The sequence below is a fragment of the Phoenix dactylifera genome, chromosome 4 (assembly GCF_009389715.1).
Source record: "Phoenix dactylifera cultivar Barhee BC4 chromosome 4, palm_55x_up_171113_PBpolish2nd_filt_p, whole genome shotgun sequence".
Lineage (NCBI taxonomy): Eukaryota > Viridiplantae > Streptophyta > Magnoliopsida > Arecales > Arecaceae > Phoenix > Phoenix dactylifera.
Window position 1 is genome coordinate 11474132 of NC_052395.1, and position 27036 is coordinate 11501167.

General features: G+C 38.9%; 1 protein-coding gene across 4 annotated transcripts; it reads left to right on the forward strand.

Annotated features, from left to right (window-relative positions):
- The first annotated feature begins 567 nt into the window (after positions 1-567).
- LOC103713154 (28 kDa heat- and acid-stable phosphoprotein-like) lies at positions 568-27036 on the forward strand. Of its 4 annotated transcripts, none has more exons than XM_039125544.1 (8): positions 568-894; positions 4735-4772; positions 7305-7376; positions 7521-7604; positions 9386-9420; positions 9588-9673; positions 13143-13208; positions 26780-27036. In XM_039125544.1, exons 1-8 carry the CDS (start codon positions 828-830, stop codon positions 26887-26889), a joined length of 558 nt encoding a protein of 185 aa, XP_038981472.1. In that variant the 5' UTR covers positions 568-827; the 3' UTR covers positions 26890-27036. The 4 variants fall into 4 exon arrangements, with proteins under 4 accessions (XP_038981472.1, XP_038981475.1, XP_038981473.1 ...); XM_039125546.1 differs by lacking the exon at positions 26780-27036 and adding an exon at positions 26192-26507 and having other exon boundaries at positions 569-894; XM_039125547.1 differs by lacking the exon at positions 9588-9673.

Genomic DNA, 27036 nt, shown 5'->3' on the forward strand with positions numbered 1-27036 from the left:
GACCCTATTACTAATAGCTAACATTTAAATTTGAAAATATATTGAATATAAAAGTTTTAGATAAATAAATCTTCTTTCTAGATCAATAAGAATTGCATTAATATTATATTTCAATAAAAAGTTATGTCGAAAATACTAATACACGTTCAGTATTCTAGCATCTACCTTCAAAAGAAATCTAAATCTTAATTTTTATTCGTTTGTTATAATCATAACAACCAGCAGATCATTTTGCGAGCCTACTTGCTAATTTGGACTTTACTTTCTTCAGCTCTCTCTTAGCCTAACATATGAGGATTCTTGTTCCTCTAGATGATGCGGTACTCATTGTATTAGGCAGTAGTATCTTTTTCTTTATTCTTGGGGTCATATATATATATATATATATATATATATATATAACCTCCGATTGTAACAAAAAAAAACGAAGGAAAAACTCTCCGACCTCTTCTTTCCGTCGTGGCCGCGTGGGGGGAATAGAATTCGTTCTCCATCCACTAGCATTCATATATTCCCGACGAATCAGATGCACCCATGATGTCCTCAGTGGATTCCCGATTCTCGGGCCGGCCCATCGTCCGCTTCAGCCAACGAAGCCCGCCCATTGCGCTTCGAGATTCGCGTCACCATCACTTTTTTATTTGCAAATGAATATTCCAACCAGGTGAAGGAATCGCAGTTCGATTAGATTCGGCAATCCGCGCGAGGAAAGATAAAAAGAATAAAAGGCGAGGCGGCGGGAGGGGTGTGGGGTTTGGGAGGCCGAGCCGGAGCGAGCGAACTATTACTTCATCGTCCTCCTCGTCCTCAATCCGTGCGTCTTGATCATGGGAAAGGGGAAGTTTAAGGGCAAGCCCACGGGGCGCAGGAACTTCTCCACCCTGGAAGAGATGAGTAAGCCCTTTCCTCTTTCCTGTTCTTTGCACATAAATCGGTTTCGTAGATCTTTTCTTGCCAGGGTTTTGTTGATTTGTTCTTTTCTTGCATCCATATCCCAGCTGGCAATCTTGCGTGCTAGGTATTGTTTGAATTTGCTCGAAGTATTCGCAGCTTGGTCCGATTGTAGAACAGTGTTTTTGCAAACCTAAATTGAGCACTTACCCCGTATTTTAGGATGCAGGGCGGGATATAGCCGTATGATGCCCTGTTATAGCTAATTGTTGATCGAGGTCGGCACTCCGCTGAAATTTTGGGTTTTGGCTGCTGAATTGGTTTTTTAAAAAGATTTTAGGAGGGAACCGTGCCGTAAGCATCGTATTCTTATGAGCTGGTTGGGGACTAGGAGCAAAGGATCTTGTTGTCGAACTATAAATAGTTTCATCATGTGATTGTGGAATAGGGCCGTGCTTGCTGATGAGTTATAATTAGTTATTTCTCATGGGACAATCCTATCCCGGGGCTTTTCAATATTCTGCGTGTAATTTCTGCTATGTTTTCTGAATTTAATAAACAAGAGAGACTGTCACATCTGTGTCCAACTAATTTCTTGATTTTCTGGCTTAGAACTTTGTTCTTCATTATCGATTCTTATAAGAGGTGTAATTGCGATCCAACTGCAAATATTTTATGGCCCAAATAAGAAATAAGATGGAGCAGAAAATGTGGTTCTTTTAAAATTTGATTAGCATTGTCGTTGCAAGAATGCCATTGTGGTATACTCTCCTAACATGATTCTGTGGTTTCTTTTCCTTCCACTATTTCTCTTTCATTCTTCTTTCTTTGTGAAAATAGATCTGCTAATCAATAAACTTCTTAAGGATGCTTTTCTAGAGTTGTCATTGCTATTATGATGATCGGCATAGTTTTAGGTGCCACATCGCTTTTTTTCCTTCACTTGCGTCATTCCTTATGCTTGTATTCCATCATCAAGTACCTTATGGTGATGAGCATTTAGATCTTTTGATGTAACACTTAAGACGCATATGTTTTGTTTTTTCTGAAAATGATTTAAGTGGAGTGTAAATGGCTTAACTGGTACTGCAAACAAGAGACTCGTGGAGATAAACGTACTCTGAACAACATGAACTTGTGGATATAAAGGAACGTGCAGTTGGGAAAACAGTCTCATAAATGGAAGAAAAAAAGTAGAATTTCTTACTGGACTTTTTTCTTTGGGTAAACTCCTATGGGCTTGTTCATCTTCAATTAGAGGTGGCAAATTCTGACCTTTAATTGCGAACCTGCAAGGACCTTCTCGGAATAAATGGGTTTGGGTGGGATTTCTTTAATGTTGGATCAGTTTTTGGCCAACTTGAAATCAACTGGATTTTAAATGAATGGGTTTGGGTTTAACCCCTTGACTTGGGTCACTCAGAATGGTTCGACGGGGAGCCAGCTGGCTCCTAGATGTAATATAGTTGATAATTCTTTAATTGTTTCTATGTGGTTTAGTTCACTTAGAAAAAGGACAGAGTGGAACATGAGATTTTGGGATTTGGGATTAAAATTTATCTAGTTATATCTTTTCATTAGTTTATGATTGTCATAAATTAATTCACTGTATTATGATTAAGATGATACATTTGAAGTTAAATTGGATCTTGGTGTTTGTGATCTTTGCATTCCTTGTTTTGTTTTATTTTTTTAGTTATATATATGCTTGATGAGCGAAAACTTGAATGGTTGGTGGTTTTATTTAGAATAGATTGGTTTGGTATGAATTTACATTGTCCAACTTGATTTCAAATGGGTTGGGCGTGGGTTGATTTTTCTAAATAATTTTAATGCTGGAACCTAACCAGACCTGAAACCAATCTGACCCAACCCCTTCAACATAAACATCTTAGTAAACCTGTGCAAATTTCTACTCTGAAATGTTCCAATCTGCTTTCCATAGGAGTTAGTAAAGAAATCAGATTTTATCAGCCTTGTTTTCCATCATAATGTGGCTGTTATGATAATTAATATCTACTCTAGTTTGACCTTCTAACAAAGTGTGGGATGATGTTAGTTGAACTTCTTAAGTGCTTAAATACATCTAGCACGGAAACTAATACCACGAATCCATAAAAAATGTAATAGATTCACAGAAATTCTGGTTAGTGTGACTGACCTGTAAACAGTTTTTTTCTCTTAATAATGATATTGTTGAAAGGTTTAATTGTGCTGACCTGTATGACATTGGTTTCAATATAAAAATATTTAGTTTTCCAAAGTAGGTGCTATATGAGTTCTCTGACAGTCTTGAACAGTTGTCCTCTTTGTGATTCTGATGGCTGTTGCAATTAAGTTGTGGATGCATTCTTTACAGCTTAAAGATGTCTGTTGTGGCTATGTACTTATTTGGTTTGTGAAGATAGCAATCCCGCAAATGGTATGTCTCTGAATATGCTGTTCTTTAACATCTAACAGCTTTTTTGGACTTGAAATTGCTTTAAAAGGACACTTGTAAGGTTCTTAAAGTGCTTTCATCATAACTTGCCTATTTTCATGTTTTAGATTTTTAATTTTGCACATCCCTGCAGAATGGGCATGTGTTTATGGTATTTCTTTGTTTTTGCTTCTTGTCATGGTACCTTGTCTCTCTCCCACCCTTTCTCTTCCTCTCCCTGTCGCCCATTTTCTGTGAATAGGTGTTTTTTTTTTCTTTTTTGTTAATTTCCAATGATGCGCCTATAGCAAGTATTTTCTTATTAATAGGATATGGTGTGTGAGATGATCACGATGTCAAATCACTTTGTGACCTTTTTTGGCTTCTAAGAGTAATGATTGTAACTTATTGGCCATGGATCGTGGATCTTGCTAGTGCATTTGTTTTATACTAGTTCTTGTGTTAAGTCTGGGTGCCATGTACAGTGGAAGGATGGAATTCTTGTTTGAGCAACTGGACTTATGGATGATTGTCAATGGGACAGAAAAGCAGAATTGGTTAGCTAGGCAATGAAAGAGAAATAGGGTTGTTTTTGAGCTTTGCATGGATAGGATGGAGCGCCACCTTGAAGTTGAAGAATAGGTTAGGGTCTGAGCCCTAGTCAGGCTAGTCAAGCATTACTTCTAAAACAATATAGTTGGTCATCCTGCTCTCATTCACGTATCAACATTAGGTTTACCCAGAATTATTGGGACTTGGCTAAAGAATGAAGCAATTAGTCATCGAGCCTTTTCTACAATAAGGCTGCGGGGAATAGGCTTAAATGCATGCTCGATCAAATAGTGGATGGGGATCAGGATACTACTGGTGAAGTTAGACGACTGGCTACTTTTCCGATATTTCCTCATGCCTCAGATGTATAATAGTAACGACCGACCGGCTGTATAAAAATCGAGATGCATGTATGTGGGAATTGGCATTCAAAGCCCTTCCATTTGCGGTCTAGTCCAGGAGCTGGGCTTTATGTGATAGGGGCTAAAAGTCCCGAAACCTGTGACAACTCCCTATTCCTGAGAGATTGACGTTGGTTGGAGGAGTCGATATGATACATCTATGTAGAGTTGAACCAACCTTACTGGGTGTGGTTTTTCTGAGATCTCCCATGCTTCGGCCTTATAATGCAAGACAAACACCACTGCTGTATAAGAGATGATCAATATACTTGCGCATTGGACGTCAATCATATAGGTGCTCTATAAGAACTAAAGTAATGTTATATAAGTCCATGAAGATATTCAATTAATATATTGTAGATAAAGTTGAAACAACAAGTCCTTATGTCCACACTTTAAAATTTTGCGTGTTTGTCATGATTGTGGTAAGACATTGTACTCTCTTCTAATTTGGTTTCGAATCTATTGCAGTTGCTGGTACCTCATCTCGCCCTCGCAGATTTAAGCAGGTTAGCACTTTAATGTTTTCATAGAAAAAAAGAATTGCATTATCTTGTAAATACTTCTGTGTGAAAAGGCATATACCAATAGTTTTGGTGGCTGTTTTGTTTTGGCATCGGCAACAAATGCGGTGCTTTGCTGTACAGACTTAATTTTTCCTTTTCTTTTAAGCAAATCTTCTCCCTATTTGGCATTAGAACTGCAAGCTTATGTTAAAAACCTATCAAAGAACTTTGTCACCATCAATATCATTTTAATCTGTATAGATGAACTACTTTCTCTCTTTGGTTGCTGATTGCATTTAATTTCCTGCTTTACTAGTCTTGATTAGAAAGTTATAAGTCAATTAGTGTGGCTAGTAAAAAATTCTTCCGAGTTGTCCTGCATTTTGCTTCATTTTGCTTGAATCACATTTTATAACTCATTTTCCTCTTTATCTAGTATTTATATTGCCATCATTTTAGCAAATCACCTCAGTTATTTGTCTTGAAGCTATTTCCTCTAGTTCGATACACTCCTTATTTGTGAACTCTTAACTCCTGCATTTTTCCTTCCTAAAAGAATTGCAGACTAGCTTTTTTAGCGTCCGGATCTTGTATTGCATGGGCACAATAGATTCTGTCGCCCTCTTAAACACATTTTATTATTTTGTTTGATGTTCTACATATTTTGCTCTTTTATCTTTCTGATAATCACATTATAAAATTAACAGTGATGTATCAATACAATTTTGACATATCGATCTAAACATGCTTGTAGGATATTTTCCCTATAATTTTGTTTTGATACTATCTTATGGTTGAAAGTTGCTATTATGGTGTCATTCTAGTTGGTACGGAGAAATCCAGCATGTAGGAATGAAAAATCCTCATCTGAAATTGAAGCCAAGAAGTCAGACCACCTATTGTTCTCGCCCAATATATCCTCCTTTTCTTTCCTTTGCCAAAATTCACATTGAAGAGGAAGAAGACCAACAGGTGAAAGGCATCTTTGCATGTCTTGCAAACTGTGGAGAAAGGAACCCATTATCAAGAATGAAAGATATAACTGGGAATTGACTCTCAATTTCACAATCACATAATCCATCCATCGCCTTTTTAATATCCATTTTACGTGAAGGTTTTCCTTGCATAAATAACCTGGAAAGACTTTGAAGTTCTTTTCAGCTGCAAAACTGCAGACAATGTCAAGGCGAGATATGGTTAAATAATGCCCTAAATTGCTTTCCCCCCCTACTTTACGTCTTCTTTAAAACATTGTAACGATATTCTCCAAATTATCAAAGATTTGTTGAATTGCCCTTGAAGTTATTGTTGGATAAATGATTCTCCAAATTGTTCCAGGGTTATCCAATTAAGCAGGAACATTCAATTATTCTTGAATTTGTGACTTTTCTTGCATTATTCATGATTTATCCAAGAAACATGCAGATTAGAAAATATCTGCTAGTGGTGATTTTTTTACCATGGTTCATTGTACACATCTTTTCTATAACTGTCGGTAAATGTATGAATATGTCAACGATCTTGAATTCTTTGTTTTCATGTTTTTTTTTACCGATTTATAATTATCTGAATTGTTTAAAAATCTGAAAAATCGCACTTTATTATTTTTTAGAGTGCTGAATCTTTGCCCCTGCTGAATTATTACACCGTCACATCCCCTCTCATCCTGTAGCAAATTTGAGTCAACTGCTTGTATGCACCAAAGAAAATAAATGTCAATGACAAGAAAATCTGAAGAACATTGCTTTTTCATATATTCTATGAAAATTTTGCTCTCTCTTCTTCCCACCTTAAACTAAAGCCAACATGCAATTGCACCTTTACACAAAGGAGATGCCATCCATCCCAAATGTATTCCTATCTAAGCAAATGCAGCTGTATGGTTTGTGGCCCTTATCAATTTTTGTCACGTACTCCCATCTTCCATGAGTCACTTTTGTGTGCATTGCCAACATTAATGGTCTGTGTAGTTCTTTGCCAATGGTGATGCAATACATGTTTGGTTGATTATACAACAAAATTTGATTTGGTGTGAGATTTTGATGCTTCTAAATTCTAAAGGTTGATAACCTTTGAAAGTATGTAGTTAGTCTGATTGTAGTAAAGAGTAATGAGAGTATATGACTGATGAAGGGGATGGTGCAGATTTTTGTGCTAGGTAGTTGCAAGATGTTATGATTTATGAGGTGTTTGGCAGTGTATGTGAAAGGCTCTGTCATCCAAGTTAAGAGTGTTAAGCCTAGGAGTAATCTTTAGAAGGGTGAGCTTATAAGATAAGCAATCATATGCTTGATAATCTCTTGGTAAATATGATTTTCTTGGTTTCATTTTTAGTTGCTACACTTGTGTGCCAATGTCAATTTTTATGATTTTTTTTATATAAATTGCATTTAGTGGTTATAAATGCTAAATTGTTTCTATCATCTGGGTGTTGGATTCTGTACATTCAAGTGCAAATAATTTGTTCAATACTCATTTGATGTTTCACTTGAGCTAGTTTTCATCAAAAGGAACTTATCCTTGTAAGTCCAACAGGTGGAGGTTGAGCACAAAGAAGGGGAGGAAATCGAAGAGGAATCTGAAGAGGATTCTGAAGAAGAGACTGAGGTAGTAACCTCTCTTGATCCTCATGTTTGTTGCTACTGTGGTGCTTCATCTGCCATGCTGAATATCCATCATATGATTACATTTGAAATATTTAACCTATTTGAATTATAATACTTGTTTTCAATTGCTTTATAATGTTGACAGAGAAGGAAAGGCATCCAGGGCATTATTCAGATAGAGAATCCAAACTTGGTAAAACCAAAGACTATGAAAGCTGGACAAGCTGATGTAAGTTGCACAGTTTTTTTTCCATGTTTTAATTTCTTATGCAATGCTTCTCTATGGCATGTGATATTTTGCAAATTTTTTTTGGATGTCATTGGCTACTTTTTTGTGCTCTCTGTGCACTGGCTGAAGTTCTCGAGGCTTGGTCTATATGCACTACAAAACAAGTTTTATTTTATAGAGTTGTAATTTTGTAGCAACAATCAATGACCAAGTGCAAGTTAATGTAAATCCCATATTTTGAAGACATTTTATCTTAGCAATCTACATAGGCACTCTTTGCCCTCATTGAGTTGAGATGAGGTGTGACAATATATACTCATATTAACAAATGCCAGCAGTAATCAATTTTTCTTATATACAAATATTAGAAATCTGCCGAATGAATTAAAAATATTTTCTTTATTTTCCAGTAAAACTCACAAATATGTTTAATTATCTTTTTTTGGAGGTTCAATGGTTATTCAATCAGTCACATGAAGTTATAAAATATTATATTTATTTTATATAGAAAGATGTTATTTTTTTGAAATGCCATTTATTTAGTTCATAGTGCTCTTTGTAATGTGCTGGAATAAAGGCCTTTTTAGAGGCCTTGGTCCGTCAAAGGTTTTGTTCATTATCCATCTCTTCTTTTAAAAAGAAAAAAAATCATAATTTTTATTTAACATTATATAGCATATGTAAAAATAAATAAAGAAATTGCTTAAATAAATGAAGAACTAATCCAATATGATTGTAAATACCAAAATATTACTTTAAAAAACTTGTAGCTTGTTTCGGCTGAAATTGGCTGAAACCTGAGATTGTGGTTCACTTTTGGTTTATCTCAGCTGAAACCTTTGTTGGATCTATTTGGGTTTGGGTTTGTTAGACAACCTTTAACCCATGGCCAGCCCATTTATAATCAAGTTGAAAAGACCAAAGCCATACCAAACCCATTGATCTTATATGGACCTGAGATGCCAACACCGTGAGGACTTTATTTGTCAGTTATATACGTAAAAAATGAAAAGGGAAAAGGGTCAGGAAGAGGGATATTAGTTTTGTGTCAAAATAAAATGAGATTATTTTAGAAATGGAATCATTATGAATGCTGAAAATGTTGCCTCTTAACTTTCTGTTCAGTATTTGTTCCTTTTCTTATCCATTAACTATGTGATCTTCCTAATAATCTGGGCCAAATATTAATATTGACTAGCCTGTTGCCTGCTGAACTGTTACTACTAACCTAGGGCCTAGGGTCGGGTTTCAAGGGTCTGTCCATCCCATGGTGACCATGGAGTCTTGGGGCTGAAATTGAATCTGAACCGTTTATAATTGGAACGTTATGTTATTCCAACCCAATTCTTTTATCATAATAGAAAAAAAGGAGAAAATCCTTACCCAAACCCATTTATATTCTGGAAGCTTGGTATGTTTGTATCAGATCCCTCTCCTGAATTCCACATACGAACATAATTTTATATTGATTCGTAGATAATAGAAAAAAGCAGAAAGCCCTTATCTGAAGCCATTTATTTCAGGTAGGTTGGTATGTCTGAATCAGATCCCTCATCTCAATTCTAGGACATTATTTTATTTTATTTTTGTAAAACAATGGTTGCTTATGTGAACAGAATTAAATTCCCATCATATTATCTACGGTTCTATGTCTACAGTGCTATTCAAATATGGCACTTTGTTTTTATTGTTGCCTATATGTAAAGATATGCAAATTTTGGTACCGATTATCAGTTCTATATAAATCTGATATATATTCATATTTTCAAACTTAAATGCAGCTGGAGAGAACAACTGAACTCTCAAGGCGTGAAAGGTGTGTTATGCGTGCTACTTGTGTATCCTCTTTAGGACCGTTCCTCGCATGAATTCTTTTACATAAATCTGCCTAGTTTATTAGTGGGGTTCTAGCATTTGTTTTGCTCTGGAGTTTTGTTTTGTTTCTTTCATATTGGTTTATTGAATTATGTTTGATGCTTATAGGGAGGAGATAGAGAAACAAAAAGCCCATGAGCGATACATGAGGCTGCAGGAGCAAGGAAAAACAGAACAAGCTAGAAAAGATTTAGGTAAAATTAAGAAAAACCTGGCAAATTTTGTTTTCCTATTTTGTTTGTCTACAAATTTGACTAGGAGCTCTAAATGGAATTGTAAAGCTTTTTGTTGTCATATATATCAAAGTGACTGAGGGTGCCAACTGGTTCATTTTGGCAAAGCCTGTTGGTGTAGATGCAAGAGACCTAGGTTTGATCTCACCTGTCACCCTGATTTTTAGTTTCCATGAAGAAAGAAGAGTCACTAGTTTGAAAAGGTTATAAACAAGCTGCCTTTCATAAGGTTGTGTTATGATTCTGGCATGCCATGAGTTCATAGGATGCATAATTGGATCTCAAATAGGTATTTAGTTATATTATGTTTCAAAATAAATTCATGTGATGAACAGCACGAACATGCAAATTTACCTTTTCAAGATCTTATAAATGTGCATCTTGAGGGTTTTCAAGAAGAAACATTCACATCCTGTGATGAACAGAACATACATGTAGATTCACTTTTTCAAGATATTATAAATGTGCATCTAGAGTGCTTTTAAGTAGAAACTCCTCCTTACGTTATTCCTCCTCTATATACGAGCATTGGTGCTTATAAAAGATGTATGCATCATATAATTGCTAGAGAGCTAATAGTTACTCATGTGCTTGAAGTGACATTTCTGTGCATGCTCACAATTTTATATTCCTATTTGGTGGTATTTCATGGGAAGGAATCTTGCCCTAGCAAACATCTGACGTTGATTACAGAAATTATGCCCATGCATTAAGGAGCAACTTTCTAGTTTCATAGACTTTAAACAAGTTTGAGCATGGAGAGTAGAAGCTATAAGTTTGTAAGGGTTTGCATTCATTTTTCAGGCACAAATTATATGCTGAAGTTGGGGAATAACTAGGGGTGTGGCTTGTGCTGTCTGGGTTTGATCAAGGGCCAAACCCAGCTTTACCAACACACTACGCTAACCGACCAGGACAATCCACTTGAACAGCCCAAACTTAAACTCAAGCTAGTTCCATAATTGTCAACTCAAGTACAACTTGGGTTAGGGTAGTTTGGTTTTTATTGGGTTTAGGTTATAACTAGCATTTTGTGCGAGGAGTGCCATTTTTTTTTCTTTTTCCAACTTTTCCTGAAATGAATGTAGAATAGATATAATAGAATAGATAATAGATAATAGAATAGAACATAATAGAATATATATAAGAGCCTAATTATTTTTTGAAATAAATTAAAATTTAACATTATGATATACTATCACTATACAAAATTTCTAACAATAAATGTATATTTATTGATATAGTAAAATAGTACATTATTCTAAATAATAGGATCGTGATCCAACTCCAACCTACATATAATGAGAAATAGAAAAGTAAGGATATTTAAATACAATATAGCTGGGCCATTAGTGGTTGTATTTTCACTTTTAAGTAAGATCACGATCATAATAGTGAAATGAAAATTATAAAACATTAGTTTAATCTAAAGAGCCGCATGGGATATGGCCAGGGTGCAATACTAATGAAAAGTGTTTTTCATTAATATCAACATACATCAAGCAAATATGGTTATTAATAATATGATTAATTTTGTATTAGTTTAGTAGTACTAATGAAAAGTTCTTTATTTAATATTAGTTCAATAAGCTAATAAACTTCTTATTAATGATATTATATTGCTATATTTTGATAAAGCTCCGTATTAAAAAAGAGCCCTATTTATTATCCAAAATAAAGAATTTTATTAATAACGTTATTAAATGGGCATCTACGTGGGGAATAGAGAGCTCTGCACAAGCAGAGCCTCCATTTAGTGTGTATATGTGTGTGTGTGTGTATTAGATGTGATAGGAATTTAATTTGAGCCCACTCTAGTTTGGCAGTCTTACTCTAGAATGTGGGGTTAGGTTTAGGTGGGTTAGGTTGGCACCCCAGTTACAAATATCTGGATTGGTTTTGATTGGGTTGCTTGGGTCATCAACTATATGCTTACTTGACTTAAAATTACTTGACTTAAAATCGAGTTAATTTTCTATCTCAGGCTCAACTGTCGGGCACTCAAGATAGAGTTTGTTGTTATGTTTAGCCCTGAGGAAGACTAGACATATCTTTTAGTATGATAAGGTTTTGTTGGCTTTTGTTAAGACGTATTGGACTTGAGGCGGACAGTAGTGTGACAATCTGTAAAAAATGTGAATATTTTGAGAATGGAGGTTTTGTTGTTGTGTTATTGAGTATCATGGTAAAGGCTCTAAAAGGCTATGGAAATTGGTGGCAGGGATCTGGATATATGAGTTTTTGAAAGGGAGGAGGCCCAGCTGCACCACATTTACCTAAGTCCCAACACTTGGTGATACACTACCCAAGCTTTGAACCCAAAACCTCCGGTTCCTAGGCAAAAGGGTATGATCAGACCTTCTAGGAAGTGCTAGTTAATGCAAAATCTTGTTAAATTTTAGGTTTTTTTGCTTACTTTGAGAAAGTGAATTGGAAGCAGGTTAGTTGGCAAATGTTGGGTTCTCTTGGCAGCTGATGAGAGAATGTATGCAGAGTTGAAAGCTTTATTCCACCAAATACTCTCTTTAGCCATTGGAGTTTACAGCAAATAGCAAAATAGAAAAGAAAGAAGGATCAATGGAGGAAATGAGGATTGGTCTCTTGGCTTGTCTCTAAAATCTGTGTGTTTTAGATATGAAGAAAGAACATAATTGACAAGTATTGGGAGGAATTAGAATATGGTCCAATTACAGTTTATGAGGAAGCATCATTGTAACTTTAGTTATGGAAATCTGCCAACAACTTCTGCTAGATATCTGCTTATTGGATAAAATCAATATTGTGGTGGATTTACTGCAGTAAACTAGTTGAGATTTGGATTTACTACATTATTCTTCATGACAATTGTTTTGATGTCTTTGCATCGTCATAACAGTATCTTGATGTGCAAACTTTGGTGTTGATCTATTGTTAGTTTTCTGCATTTTCCTTGTGGAGAAAAAGGCAAGGGATTTCAGAGTACTTCAGATGGTTTTGTTATTTTGAACTAATGAAACAAATCATTACCATTTGTTATTCTGTCCTATAGCCTAGCATTATTTGTGACCACTTTATGCTGAGCCTTAAATACATCTTGGTTTTCACGTATCACGGATTTTGTAGATTATGATCAGTTGCATGAATCATGTTACAGATGTCATGGCCTGCATTCTGGCACCGTTAAACTATTATGCTAGTTATGCAACAAATAGTATTAAAAGTGCACCATGCATATTTGCTTTCATGCAGCTTGCTTTTATGGACCTGCACGCATGTGCTTGGTGTAAACTGTAAAGCATTCATTCCATCCAGAGCACCCTTAGCACAATCTTGCAGTTTAGAGTGTCATATTTCTATGCAAACAACGCTAGTTTCTCCTCTTAAGTAACTAGATTACTTGACATATGATACATTACATCATAAGGCTCTGATCAAGTTTGATCTTTTGCAGAGCGTCTGGCCTTAGTACGAAAACAAAGAGCAGAAGCTGCAAAGAAGCGAGAAGAGGAAAAAGCTGGTATGATGTTCTTTGTTCCATCAATAGCCTTATTGCAACGTAATACAGGAATGTGGTTTTTGCTTTGGTTGCATCCAAGACTTAAAACCCCAATACCGGTAACCATCTTGGTCTAGTGCTAGTTGGTACAGTATTGGGATGGGTTGGGATGGACTGGGATGGACATAAATGACGACTAAGAACAAGAATGAAGAGGAGCAAGTTTATTTCTAAAAAAATGTGTTCCTGGATGCCAGAGCATCCCAAGTTCTCAGATGAAATCATCCTGGTCTGTCCCAAACTGGTACCTACTGGATGGTCAGGACATCCCAGACCATGAGAGAGTTTGTGGAGTGATTGATTAAAACCCTATTTGATTTTGATGAGCTCAAAGCATTTGAGTATATCTCTTGCTTACTAATGAATTCAATTAAGTGTTTCAGTAAAAATCTTGTCTAAGTGTCTCTAGACTTGGTTCATAATATTTTGGATAAGTTAAGAAGTCAGCCTGAACCAAAGTCTGAGACTCGAGTCGACTCCAGAGTATCACGAGTCGACTCCAAGCGTATCAAGTTCACTGGCACGGGCTCGAGTCGACTCCGGATAAGTACGAGTCGACTCCGACTTAGAACAGACAGACGAACAGAAAGCATCAACTCAAAACCTGTCAGCGAGTCGACTCCTGAAGTGCGCGAGTCGACTTCAGGGTAGCAAGAGTCGACTCCAAGGAGCCACAGGCAGAAAAGTCAGAGAGCAGTTTTCGGGTCTGAGATTCGAGTCGACTCCCGTGGAACGCGAGTCGACTCCGATGGTTGGCAAGTCGACTTCAAAGAAAGTGAGAGTCGACTCTCAGAGGAACACAAGAAAAAAGTCAGAGAACGTTTTTCGAACTCTGAGATTCGAGTCGACTCCCGCAATACGCGAGTCGACTCCGAGACTCCGCAACCACAAAGAAGACAGAAGACCAATTTACTGTCTCTGAGATTCGAGTCGACTCCCAGACAGCTAGAGTCGACTCCAAGGCAGCTCTACATCAAAAAGACAGAAGACAGTGTTTCGGAAACTGAGAGCCGAGTCGACTCCGGGGAAGTTCGAGTCGACTCCAAGACTGGACGAGGCAAAAGACAGAAGATAGGGAGTTCGGGCTCTGAGCGCCGAGTCGACTCCCAGGATTGTCGAGTCGACTCGAGTGGACCAAATTCAAAAATAGATCCACGGACTCTATGGGATGAGCCGACTCCGAGAAAGCCAAGTCAGCTCCAGAAGTTGGCGAGTCGACTCCAGGTCAAGACGAGTCGACTCCCAGCCTAAGAGGCTACTTTAATTCAAATCCGAAACAGTTGCCGAGTCGACTCCAGAAAAGCATGAGTCGACTCCCGCTACAGCCGAGTCGACTCCTGATCGCGCGAGTCGACTCCATCCCACCAACGGACACATTGTCAGGGTGTACAGAGTGTGCAGAACGGGCAGAAAAAGCTCTCTAACAGCTAGTTTCCGTGGGGGTTGGTTTAAATAGCCACAGAGGACTGTAGCAAAGCAGAGAACAACCATTCCACTCCAAGTAATCAAGCTTTCAATCTCTGCAACTTGTTCTTCAACGAAAAAGAGGGAAGAGCAGCATTAACTGCATCCACCTACTTCTTCCCAACATTGAAAGAGCCTCCTCCTGCATTCAAGTCGACTACACATTCAAGAGGAGACCCGAAGTTCAAGAAGCCCTTCCTCTTCTCCAACTTAAAAGCGTTTGAGGGCTCTTAACTTCGTTATTGTTCATATTGCTATTTATCTGCTTTTGAGAAGCTGTATTTTTCTGTTTGTTCTTTTCATCTACACATTGTCTTTGCTTGGTTCAATCGGGGGATTGAATCAAGGGTATAGAGGTTGGTTGGTGAGCCGAGTGTAAAACCAACGTGTAAGGGTTCGATTGTGATCCCGGAAAAACAATCGGGGTTGGTTCTAGTCGGTGAGCCTGGGAAAACCGACCGAGTTCGTTGTGAGCTCGTAAAACAACAAGTTTGGTTGTGAGCTTGGAAAACAACCGGCTGTAATCCAAGGGGTTATAGTGAATTCCCAAGTGAGACTTGGGGAGTGGACGTAGGAGCAAGGGTTAGCTCCGAACCACTATAAAACTTGGTGTTTGTGATTGATTGTCTCTCTTTCTCTTACTCTCATATCACTCACAGCACATAGCAATTAATCGAACAACTTGCAATAGCTTTAATTAGTCATCCACATTGTTTTAAATTGTAAGATTATTTTAAAACCCAATTCACCCCCCCTCTTGGGTTGTCTATCTGGACAACAAGTGGTATCAGAGCCTAAACTCTTCCACCCAAGAGTAAAAGATCGAAATGACAACCCCATTTGGATCTTCCCACATTGAGGGTCAGTCCACCCAAAGACCCCCATTCTTTAATGGATCCGACTACTCATATTGGAAGGCTAGGATGAGAATATTCATCCAAGCCCAAGACTATGAGATGTGGACCATTGTAGTAAATGGGCCATACATCCCATCCATATATGTAGAGGGTGTCACGGTACCCAAACTAGAAAAGGATTGGGATGAACATGACATGAGAAAGGCACAACTAAACTCTAAAGCTATGAATGTGCTTTATTGTGCCTTAGATAGAAATGAATTCAATAGGGTCTCAACTTGCAATTCTGCAAAAGAGATTTGGGACAGACTTGAAGTGACCCATGAGGGCACGAATCAAGTCAAAGAATCCAAAATAAATATTTTGGTTCATAAGTATGAACTATTTAAAATGGATTCTAATAAAACAATCACATGCATGTTCACTAGGTTTACTGACATTGTCAATGGCCTAAAAAGCCTTGGCAAGAACTATACTAACAGTGAGCTTGTCAGGAAAATCCTTCGTTGTCTACCAAGGTCATGGGAAGCTAAAGTGACGGCAATCCAAGAAGCCAAGGACTTGAACAAGTTACCACTTGAGGAGCTTCTTGGATCCCTAATGACGCACGAGCTAACCATGAAGCAACACAACGAGGAAGAGTCCTCCCATAAGAAAAATGTAATAGCTCTTAAATCTACTTCATCTAACAAGGACTTGTCTTGCAGTAGCAGCAGTGAAGAAGAAGAACATGAGGAAGATGATGGTGAGGCTCTTCTTGTGCGCAAATTCAGAAAATTCATCAACCACAAGAAGTCCTATCATCAAAGGAGAGGCCCCTCAAATTCCTACCGCAAGGACAAAGGTAAGGAAAGGGAAAATGAGGGGATTGGCTGCTATGAGTGTAAAAAACCGGGACACATCAGAGCTGAGTGTCCCTTACTAAAGAAGGGCAACAAGTACAAGAAGAAGAAAGCCCTCGTCACCACCTTATCGGACTCCGACGCATCATCTTCATCATCGGATGAAGAACAAGAAGAAAAGGCCAATTTGTGCTTCATGGCCAATGAAAATGAGGTAACATCTGAATCACATCTCGATTTTTCTTTTGATGAACTTTATGATGCATTTAATGAATTAATGATAGAATATAAGGCCATAAATCTTAAGAATAAAGAACTAAAAATAGCTAATCAATCATACATACTTAAATGCGATAAACTAATTAAGGATAAGGACTGTATCACCAAAGAAAATCTAGAACTTAAGACAAGCAACCAACTCTTAATTAAGAAAACTAACACCTTAAGTAAAGATAACGAAGAACTAACTAAGGAATTTTCAGAACTTAAAAACCATAAACAAATCTTAAACAAGGATCTCACAAAAGAACTAAATGATCTAAAAGCAGAAAATCAAACACTAACTAAAGAACTTAACAAATACAAACCTTTGGTTGAAAAATTTACATATAGTTCTGAAAAGTTAAATATGATACTAAATAGTCAACGAGCAGTATTTAATAAAGCGGGTTTAGGATATAAACCAAGAAATAAACAAAAACTTCTTAGTAACTTCTTTGTTAAAGCTGGAGAAAGTAAAACTAAGAAAATAACCTGCTTTTGTTGTGGAACTATAGGTCATAAAGCAAATGTGTGTAATTTTAGGAAAGGTAAAATAAAAAGGAAAATTAAAAGGGTATGGGTTCCAAAAGGAACCAACTTGACTAACCATGAAGGACCCAAGAAAACTTGGGTACCTAAGATGATATGATTTGCTTGTGTAGGAGTGTCTTGCAGCCAATGTCAACAAAAACTGCTGGTATTTGGATAGTGGCTGCTCAAGACACATGACGGGTGACAAGGATCAATTTTTCACCCTTGAAGCTAAGAAGGGAGGTGCTGTGACTTTTGGAGACAACAACCAAGGTCACATCATTGGTATTGGTAAAGTTCAAATTACCCCTTCTACTTTTATTGATAATGTTAGATATGTTGATGGTCTTAAGCATAACTTATTAAGCATTAGTCAATTATGTGATAAAGGGTATGATGTTATGTTTAAACCATCACTATGCATTATAACAAACCCTAATGACAATAGTTTAGTTTTTAAAGGAATTAGACGTGGGAATGTGTATGTTGTAGACCTTGAAGATCTTGCCAAACATAACCAATGTCTAGTTGTTAATGAAACTAAGGATAATGATGCTAGCTGGTTATGGCACCGTAAGTTAGGTCATGCAAGCATGGACACAATAACTAAACTAGTTAAAAGAGATTCCGTGATAGGTTTGCCAAAATTAAAATTTGAGAAGAACAAAATATGTGAAGCATGTCAATTTGGCAAACAATCTAGGAACTCATTTAAATCCATAAAATGTGTCTCTACATCTAGACCTCTAGAATTATTACACATGGACCTATTCGGACCAACTAGAACCACTAGCCTAGGTGGAAATAAATATGGTCTAGTTATTGTAGATGACTATTCTAGATACACTTGGGTTATGTTCTTAGCACATAAAGATCAAGCTTTTTCAGTATTTAAAAAGTTTCATAAGGAAGTAACCAATGCTAGAGATACTTCAGTAATAGCCATTAGAAGTGACCATGGTACCGAATTCGAAAATCAGTCATTTGATGAGTTTTATAGTAAAAAGGGGATAACCCATAATTTTTCTGCACCTAGGACACCACAACAAAATGGAGTTGTGGAGAGGAAAAATAGAACTCTAGAGGAAATGGCTAGAACTATGTTATGTGAAAGTAACCTCCCTAAGTACTTTTGGGGAGAAGCCATTAATACTTCTTGTCATATATTAAATAGAGTTCTATTGAGACCCATCATAAAGAAAACACCTTATGAACTTTGGAAAAACAGAAAACCAAAAGTTAATTACTTTCATGTTTTTGGATGTAGGTGTTTTGTTCATAATAATGGGAAAGATAATCTAGGTAAATTTGACTCTAAATCTGATGAGGAAATATTCTTAGGTTACTCTACAACTAGTAAAGCCTATAGAGTCTTTAATAAAAGAACCTTAGTTATAGAAGAATCTATACATGTTGTATTTGATGATTCTAGTGACATCTCCTCTAGTAAGAAAGTCAACTTTGATGATGATGCTGAAATTCTTGAAGAAAAGATAGATGAGATGACATTACAAGATGATAATCAAAAATTGATTGAAGGAGCATCATCAAGCCAAGAGGATATTGTGAATCATGGGCTAACTAAAGCTTGGAGGTATGCTCACGGGCATCCTAAGGAACTAATTCTAGATGATCCATCTCAACCGGTTAGGACTAGAGCATCTCTTAGGAATTTAAATAACCATCTAGCTTTCGTCTCACACTTTGAGCCCAAACATATAGAAGAAGCCGAAAATGATGTAAATTGGATAAATGCAATGCAAGAAGAATTAAACCAATTTACTAGAAACAAGGTATGGAATCTAGTAGAGAGACCTTCTGAATATCCGATTATAGGTACTAAATGGATTTATAAAAATAAACTTGATGAAAATGGAATTGTTATAAGGAATAAGGCTAGACTAGTAGCAAAGGGTTATAATCAAGAAGAAGGTATAGATTTTGATGAAACCTTTGCTCCTGTAGCTAGACTTGAGGCTATTAGATTATTATTAGCATATGCATGCTCTAAGGACTTCAAACTATTTCAAATGGATGTAAAAAGTGCATTTTTAAATGGGTATATAAATGAGGAGGTATATGTAGAACAACCTCCTGGTTTTGAAAATCATCAATACCCTAATCATGTATATAAACTGAACAAAGCACTTTATGGTTTAAAACAAGCACCTAGAGCATGGTATGAGAGGCTTAGCAAATTCCTACTAGAACATGAGTTCTCTAGGGGTAATGTAGATACAACACTATTTCTGAAAAAGAAAAACCAAGATATGCTACTAGTACAGATTTATGTTGATGATATCATTTTCGGTGCTACTAACAATCGCCTCTACGAAGAATTTGCTGATTTGATGCAGAGTGAATTTGAGATGAGCATGATGGGAGAGCTGAACTACTTCCTCGGGCTTCAAATCAAACAGTCTGAAGGAGGCATCTTCATCAATCAAGCCAAATATATCAAGGAGATGCTCAAGAAGTTTGATATGGAGGGAAACAAGTCAATCAGCACCCCCATGAGCTCATCATGCAAATTAGACCAAGATGAATCAGGTAAATCTGTAGATCAGAAACTGTATAGAGGTATGATAGGATCTTTATTGTATCTTACTGCAAGTAGACCTGATATTATGTTTAGTGTCTGCATGTGTGCTAGATATCAGGCTAATCCTAAGGAATCACATCTAGTTGCAGTTAAGAGAATTTTTAAATACTTAATAGGAACTAAGAATATAGGGTTATGGTACTCTAAAGAATCTAGCCTAAACTTAATAGGATACACAGATTCAGACTTCGCTGGATGTAAGCTTGATAGAAAAAGTACCAGCGGGTCTTGTCAATTTCTAGGAGAAAACCTAATCTCATGGTTTAGCAAGAAACAAAACTCGGTTGCATTATCTACTGCTGAAGCTGAATATGTTGCAGCCGGGAGTTGTTGTGCTCAAATCTTGTGGATCAAACAACAATTAGAAGATTATGGCATTAAACAAGATAAAATACCTATTAACTGTGATAATACAAGTGCCATTAATCTAACTAAAAATCCAATTCAGCATTCAAGAACTAAACACATTGAGATAAGACATCACTTCATAAGAGATCATGTACTGAATGGTGATGTGACACTACAATTTGTTTGTACTGATGATCAATTAGCAGACATTTTTACAAAACCCCTAAGTGAAGAGAGGTTTAGTGTGCTTAGGAGGGGATTAGGAGTGATTGATCCATCCTAGTGGTAGTTTCCACTAGATTCGTTGATTTTGATGATTAGATTGTGGTTAAAATAGAGTTTCTTTTCAATGATCATCAAATCAGATCATAATTTAGTGATTTTCCCTCATTCGGCACGAACATAACGTGATTTTTAGGTGCGTGCCAAAGTTAGAGACGACTCGAGTAAGTTTCAGAGTCGGCTCCTAAGGGGGAGTCGACTCGCGCATTTGCGGGAGTCGACTCGCAAAGATGGCAGCAGAGGGGGAGTCGACTCTCATATAGTCGGGAGTCGACTCGAGGTCTACAGGCGCATAAGGAGAGTCGACTCGAGCATATTCTGGAGTCGACTCGAGGTCGAGTCGACTCGCGACTCAGTGGAGTCGACTCGCAGTCGGGATCCGACTTTTTAACCCTAACTTTGTCGTTTCGAAAACACTTCTTTCTCAGCCGCCACTGTTCACAAGCCCTAGAGCCGACTCCTAGGTCGTCCCCGGTCGTTCCCAAGCCTTCTCCGTCGACCTTTCACCATCCTTTAGGTTTTCATCCCGTTCTAGGTCATTATGCCGCGTAAAACCGTAGTCCGGAAGAGGTCCCGACCCGAGGCCGGTCCCGAGAGGCGCTCCAAGGCTCGGCACGATCCCGCGAGGCCACAACCTCCGGCTCGTTCCCCGCCAAGGGCGGTTCCCGCGAGGCCATTAGCCGGGAAGGCCGTCACCACCGGGAGATATGTCGACTTCGACTATCTCTCCCGGGAAGGGTTCACTATAAGTGATAGACTTAGGGCCCAGGGCTTAGAGTACTTCCTCACCTTAGATCTCCCCACATATCCAGGGCTCATTAGAGAGTTTTACGGTACCGTCCATCGGGGAGATGGGGGTATCGAGGGCACGGTAGCCGGTGTCCCTCTGTTCATTACGGAGGATCTTATTGCCCACATCCTCCACCTTCCACTAGTAGGGGTGGCTCCCACACATCCCGAGGACAGGGTTGAGGCCCTTACGGCCGTTCTAGGGCATCCACCCCAGTCTCCCTTAGACGAGGTATCCGCTAGCTCACTTCCGATTGAGATGCGGATCCTCCTAAGTATATTGTCTAGGTCCATCTTCCCTAAGACCGGGAGATTTGACTTTGTATCTGAGAGAGACCTAGCTCTCATGTTCTACATGCTTCATGACACCACAATCAACTTCCCCAAACTCATATATCGATACATGTGTGAGCCACTAGACAGACCTAGGCTCACTTTGCCCTACGGTATGGTCTTCACCTTGTTATTTAGGGAGTACGAGATTCCTATCCCTGAGGGGGAACCCTTTCGCGCATTGCGATGGACTGATCGCACGCGTGCAGGGACCCTACACAGGATGGGGTTTCGGAAGAGAGAGGGGACATGGGTTAGGAAGTCTTCCATCACCACACAGACCACCAGACCTTCCCCCAGTCCTGAGCCAGACTCTGACCTTCCCGACTTACCAGACTTTCCATCCACTTCTGCTCCTACCACCTCCGCCGGACCCTCCTCCTCGGCTCCACCATCCATGGAGGTCCGCATCGCTCCTGAGCAGCTCCGGGAGCTGCGGCAGGAGATAGTCCGAGATCTGAGGGATGAGTTGCTTCGGGAGCTCCGAGGTTCGGTGCCTGCTCCCTCTCCCGCTCCATCTTCAGCGTTGGTCCCTTCCCTGACGGCCGTGACTGACATGACGGCTCATGTGCGGGAAGAGATCTACAACATGAGGACTTTGCTCCAGGCCCAGTTTCATAGCATGAGTGAGGTCACGAGCACCACTCGACAGATGAGGGAGGACATCGGTCGTGACATGCACACCACTACCGAGGGGGCCGAGCGCTTGTCGAATGTGCTCATCGACAAGCTGGACGCACTTCAGACGTCGGTGACTGAGCTCTCTACTACACATAGCAGAGCCACTTCGTCCATTATCACTCAGCTCGGGCATGTTACAGATGCAGTCACCCTCCTCATGGAGCAGAGCAGATTGAGAGGAGGAGCTACATCCTCGAGAGGAGGAGCCACGTCCTCGAGAGGAGGAGATACATCTTCGAGAGGAGGAGCTACATCCTCGAGGAGACCATAGCTACTTTTTGTGTTTTGTTTTGACTGTATTGTTTTGCCTTATTTTTTTTTTTTTTTTGTACTCTCAAATGTATTTACATGCAAATCAATACAATGAGTAGCCATATTTTCTTCAATTCTGTGCCATTTGATGATTGATTGGTTGTGCCATTGATTGTGTGTGCTTACCTTCTTTTTGATACGATGCCAAAAAGGGGAAGAAATATGTATAAAATATGTAAAAGGAATCAATGAAAATCAAAAAAATTGTTAAAACACACAAAATTTGTTCTAAGTGGATTTGGTACCTCGAGGCTCATTATCTCTCTTTTGGGGCTTCTAATGGAGTAATCTCCAGAATCTATTCAAGGGATATTCGGAGATTAGCTGAATCCTACTCAAGAACAAATTGACAGATTTTCCCTCTAAAAACAAAAAATTCAGTTCAAAAACTTCAAAGCATTAAAAGAAAATTCAGAGAATCAAAACATAGTAGAATGCATATGTTGAGGGGGAGAATCTGAATATTAATCGAGCTAAATCATTAAAGATATATAAGCCAAACAATTGATTGTATAATATGAAGGCTTATATAATTCCAAATGAAAGGGGGAGCTTTAACTCCGAAATTTATTGTTTCACTCCTTTCAAGCTTGGATAAATTGAATTACCAGACATTTGAATTCAATTATGGATTTTATTTCATTGTTTATTGAGTAATTCACTTTACATATACTCAATGTTTTGTCATCATCAAAAAGGGGGAGATTGTGGAGTGATTGATTAAAACCCTATTTGATTTTGATGAGCTCAAAGCATTTGAGTATATCTCTTGCTTACTAATGAATTCAATTAAGTGTTTCAGTGAAAATCTTGTCTAAGTGTCTCTAGACTTGGTTCATAATATTTTGGATAAGTTAAGAAGTCAGCCTGAACCAAAGTCTGAGACTCGAGTCGACTCCAGAGTATCACGAGTCGACTCCAAGCGTATCAAGTTCACTGGCACGGGCTCGAGTCGACTCCGGATAAGTACGAGTCGACTCCGACTTAGAATAGACAGACGAACAGAAAGCATCAACTCAAAACCTGTCAGCGAGTCGACTCCTGAAGTGCGCGAGTCGACTCCGATGTTCACCGAGTCGACTCCAGGGTAGCAAGAGTCGACTCCAAGGAGCCACAGGCAGAAAAGTCAGAGAGCAGTTTTCGGGTCTGAGATTCGAGTCGACTCCCGTGGAACGCGAGTCGACTCCGATGGTTGGCAAGTCGACTTCAAAGAAAGTGAGAGTCGACTCTCAGAGGAACACAAGGAAAAAGTCAGAGAACGTTTTTCGAACTCTGAGATTCGAGTCGACTCCCGCAATACGCGAGACTCCGCAACCACAAAGAAGACAGAAGATCAATTTACTGTCTCTGAGATTCGAGTCGACTCCCAGACAGCTAGAGTCGACTCCAAGGCAGCTCTACATCAAAAAGACAGAAGACAGTGTTTCGGAAACTGAGAGCCGAGTCGACTCCGGGGAAGTTCGAGTCGACTCCAAGACTGGACGAGGCAAAAGACAGAAGATAGGGAGTTCGGGCTCTGAGCGCCGAGTCGACTCCCAGGATTGTCGAGTCGACTCGAGTGGACCAAATTCAAAAATAGATCCACGGACTCCATGGGATGAGCCGACTCCGAGAAAGCCAAGTCAGCTCCAGAAGTTGGCGAGTCGACTCCAGGTCAAGACGAGTCGACTCCCAGCCTAAGAGGCTACTTTAATTCAAATCCGAAACAGTTGCCGAGTCGACTCCAGAAAAGCATGAGTCGACTTCCGCTACAGCCGAGTCGACTCCTGATCGCGCGAGTCGACTCCATCCCACCAACGGACACATTGTCAGGGTGTACAGAGTGTGCAGAACGGGCAGAAAAAGCTCTCTAACGGCTAGTTTCCGTGGGGGTTGGTTTAAATAGCCACAGAGGACTGTAGCAAAGCAGAGAACAACCATTCCACTCCAAGTAATCAAGCTTTCAATCTCTGCAACTTGTTCTTCAACGAAAAAGAGGGAAGAGCAGCATTAACTGCATCCACCTACTTCTTCCCAACATTGAAAGAGCCTCCTCCTGCATTCAAGTCGACTACACATTCAAGAGGAGACCCGAAGTTCAAGAAGCCCTTCCTCTTCTCCAACTTAAAAGCGTTTGAGGGCTCTTAACTTCGTTATTGTTCATATTGCCATTTATCTGCTTTTGAGAAGCTGTATTTTTCTGTTTGTTCTTTTCATCTACACATTGTCTTTGCTTGGTTCAATCGGGGGATTGAATCAAGGGTATAGAGGTTGGTTGGTGAGCCGAGTGTAAAACCAACGTGTAAGGGTTCGATTGTGATCCCGGGAAAACAATCGGGGTTGGTTCTAGTCGGTGAGCCTGGGAAAACCGACCGAGTTCGTTGTGAGCTCGTAAAACAACAAGTTTGGTTGTGAGCTTGGAAAACAACCGGCTGTAATCCAAGGGGTTATAGTGAATTCCCAAGTGAGACTTGGGGAGTGGACGTAGGAGCAAGGGTTAGCTCCGAACCACTATAAAACTTGGTGTTTGTGATTGATTGTCTCTCTTTCTCTTACTCCCATATCATTCACAGCACATAGCAATTAATCAAACAACTTGCAATAGCTTTAATTAGTCATCCACATCGTTTTAAATTGTAAGATTATTTTAAAACCCAATTCACCCCCCCCTCTTGGGTTGTCTATCTGGGCAACAGAGTTGGTGTCCAGAGCATTGTGCTGTTGTCCCAATGGTACTGTACTAGAGGGGCGCGCTGTAACCATTGGAACGTGATCCTTGGGTTACAGCATAAATACAGTCTGACCTTGAAAAGATAAAATAAAGGCTGTTACATTGCAACTTTAAATTCATTACTAAAATCATAATCATGATTTATGATCATTAACAATAAGCTGCTTCTCATCTATTCACGACTGGCTTCAAAGGCCTTTAATTCTTCAAAAACCATCGTCCATGAACTAAGGCTTTTTTTTGTACCCCCCAAAAAAAAAAGTAAGGCTTTTTCTATATCCTTCATGCAGTCCTGTGTTTCAGATCTATTGCTTTTCTTTCAGACATCCTTGCAGTTCTAAGTTCTTTCATGGCCATGTTTTAAAAGATGGCTGCCTTGCCCCCCCAAATGGTCCATCTGGGTGTCTTGTCTAGCCACCTGTCCTATCAAAGTATGCAGGATGAAAAGGATTGATAAATTAGTATTGAATGGTTCCAAGTCAATACTTTCCATTGACTTACTATATATTCGTTTACTATATTTTTAGGTCTCTCCTTTTATTTATTTTCATTTGTACTTTGTTAGTTTTGGACTATCTTGACACCACCCCCCCCCCCCCCCCCCCCGGTGCGCGCTGCGGGGCCACCCATATCCTGCAGGCCTTCTAAACACTGCCTATGACCTTGACCAAAACTAACTGTTCCTTTGTCACATGCCCTAGTGCAAGACTTGGTTTTCCCTACCGTACACCACTATAATTCTAACTTCTGCTCTTTCCCTCACATTGATATTTTATCTCCGCAATGCATCCTATGTGCACGATCATCATTGCTAGATTTTAGTCTTGCTTAACAGCATATGCAAGTATGCATGCACACTCACGGTTTAAAAGAAAAAGCACCCCAATTACATCAATTGTGTACTGAAACTGATCAATATCTTATGCTGCCAGCCAAAGAACAGAAGAGGACCGAAGCTCGAAAGTGATCATGCCTTTGCCAGAGAAGGATGCTTGTGACCTCAACAATTTGCTTTTGAAGTCATTTGAACTATATTTGTTGGTCAATCTCAACAAATTTAATTTATAACTGTGCTCCATTAAGTTTCAATAGCTATACTTTTCCATCCGGGCATTTTTATTCTATTATTTATTGAAAGCATAGAGAAACTAAAGTAGTGCAGAATGGGTAGTTGGAGACAGTGATGTCTAAATATAATTGATTAATAAGCTTAAATTGGTGGGTTGTGTCATTATGTGCTCTTGGATACGTGTCAGATGCTCTTTCAGAGATTAAAATGCATGCTGTTATTATCTGGTTAAATTGGTCCGCTGGCCAACTTTTAGTGAGGGTCTGTAAACTGTAATTATGTTTCAGCGGGGGATAACAATTTATGCTCATCTTGGGTTGTTCATGTAACTTGCTTGTGTAGTGGAATGGGAGATCATCGGTCGAGTGGACTGGTATTTAGGTCACTGGTTTGCTCCACACTAGTTGTGATTGAGGCGGTTGACAAACCCTGTAGTATTTGGTGGTAACAGGTTTGATAACTTGGACGCTTGGCTTGATAACGGCTAGGAACTATTGGGCATCATGCAGACTTCAGATGGGCAATGACAGATGGTGCTCTCATATAAATTGGTTTGCATGATAATGAGGGTGCGGATCTGAGCTAATATGGTGAAACCTGGCATATTTCAGATCATTTGAGGTATCTGTTTTAATACTTGTGAGGTCAATTCATCCCTGCCAAATCTGCTTCATGAATGGTAAAAAAAATGATTATTGTGCCTGCTTA

Bases quoted from the DNA above. Each gene is read 5' to 3' on its own strand.
- LOC103713154 (XM_039125544.1), top strand. From the start codon at position 828: ATGGGAAAGGGGAAGTTTAAGGGCAAGCCCACGGGGCGCAGGAACTTC. The intron at 7,605-9,385 runs GTAAGTTGCACA...ACTTAAATGCAG, and splicing joins TGAAAGCTGGACAAGCTGAT to CTGGAGAGAACAACTGAACT. The intron at 9,674-13,142 runs GTAAAATTAAGA...GATCTTTTGCAG, and splicing joins ACAAGCTAGAAAAGATTTAG to AGCGTCTGGCCTTAGTACGA.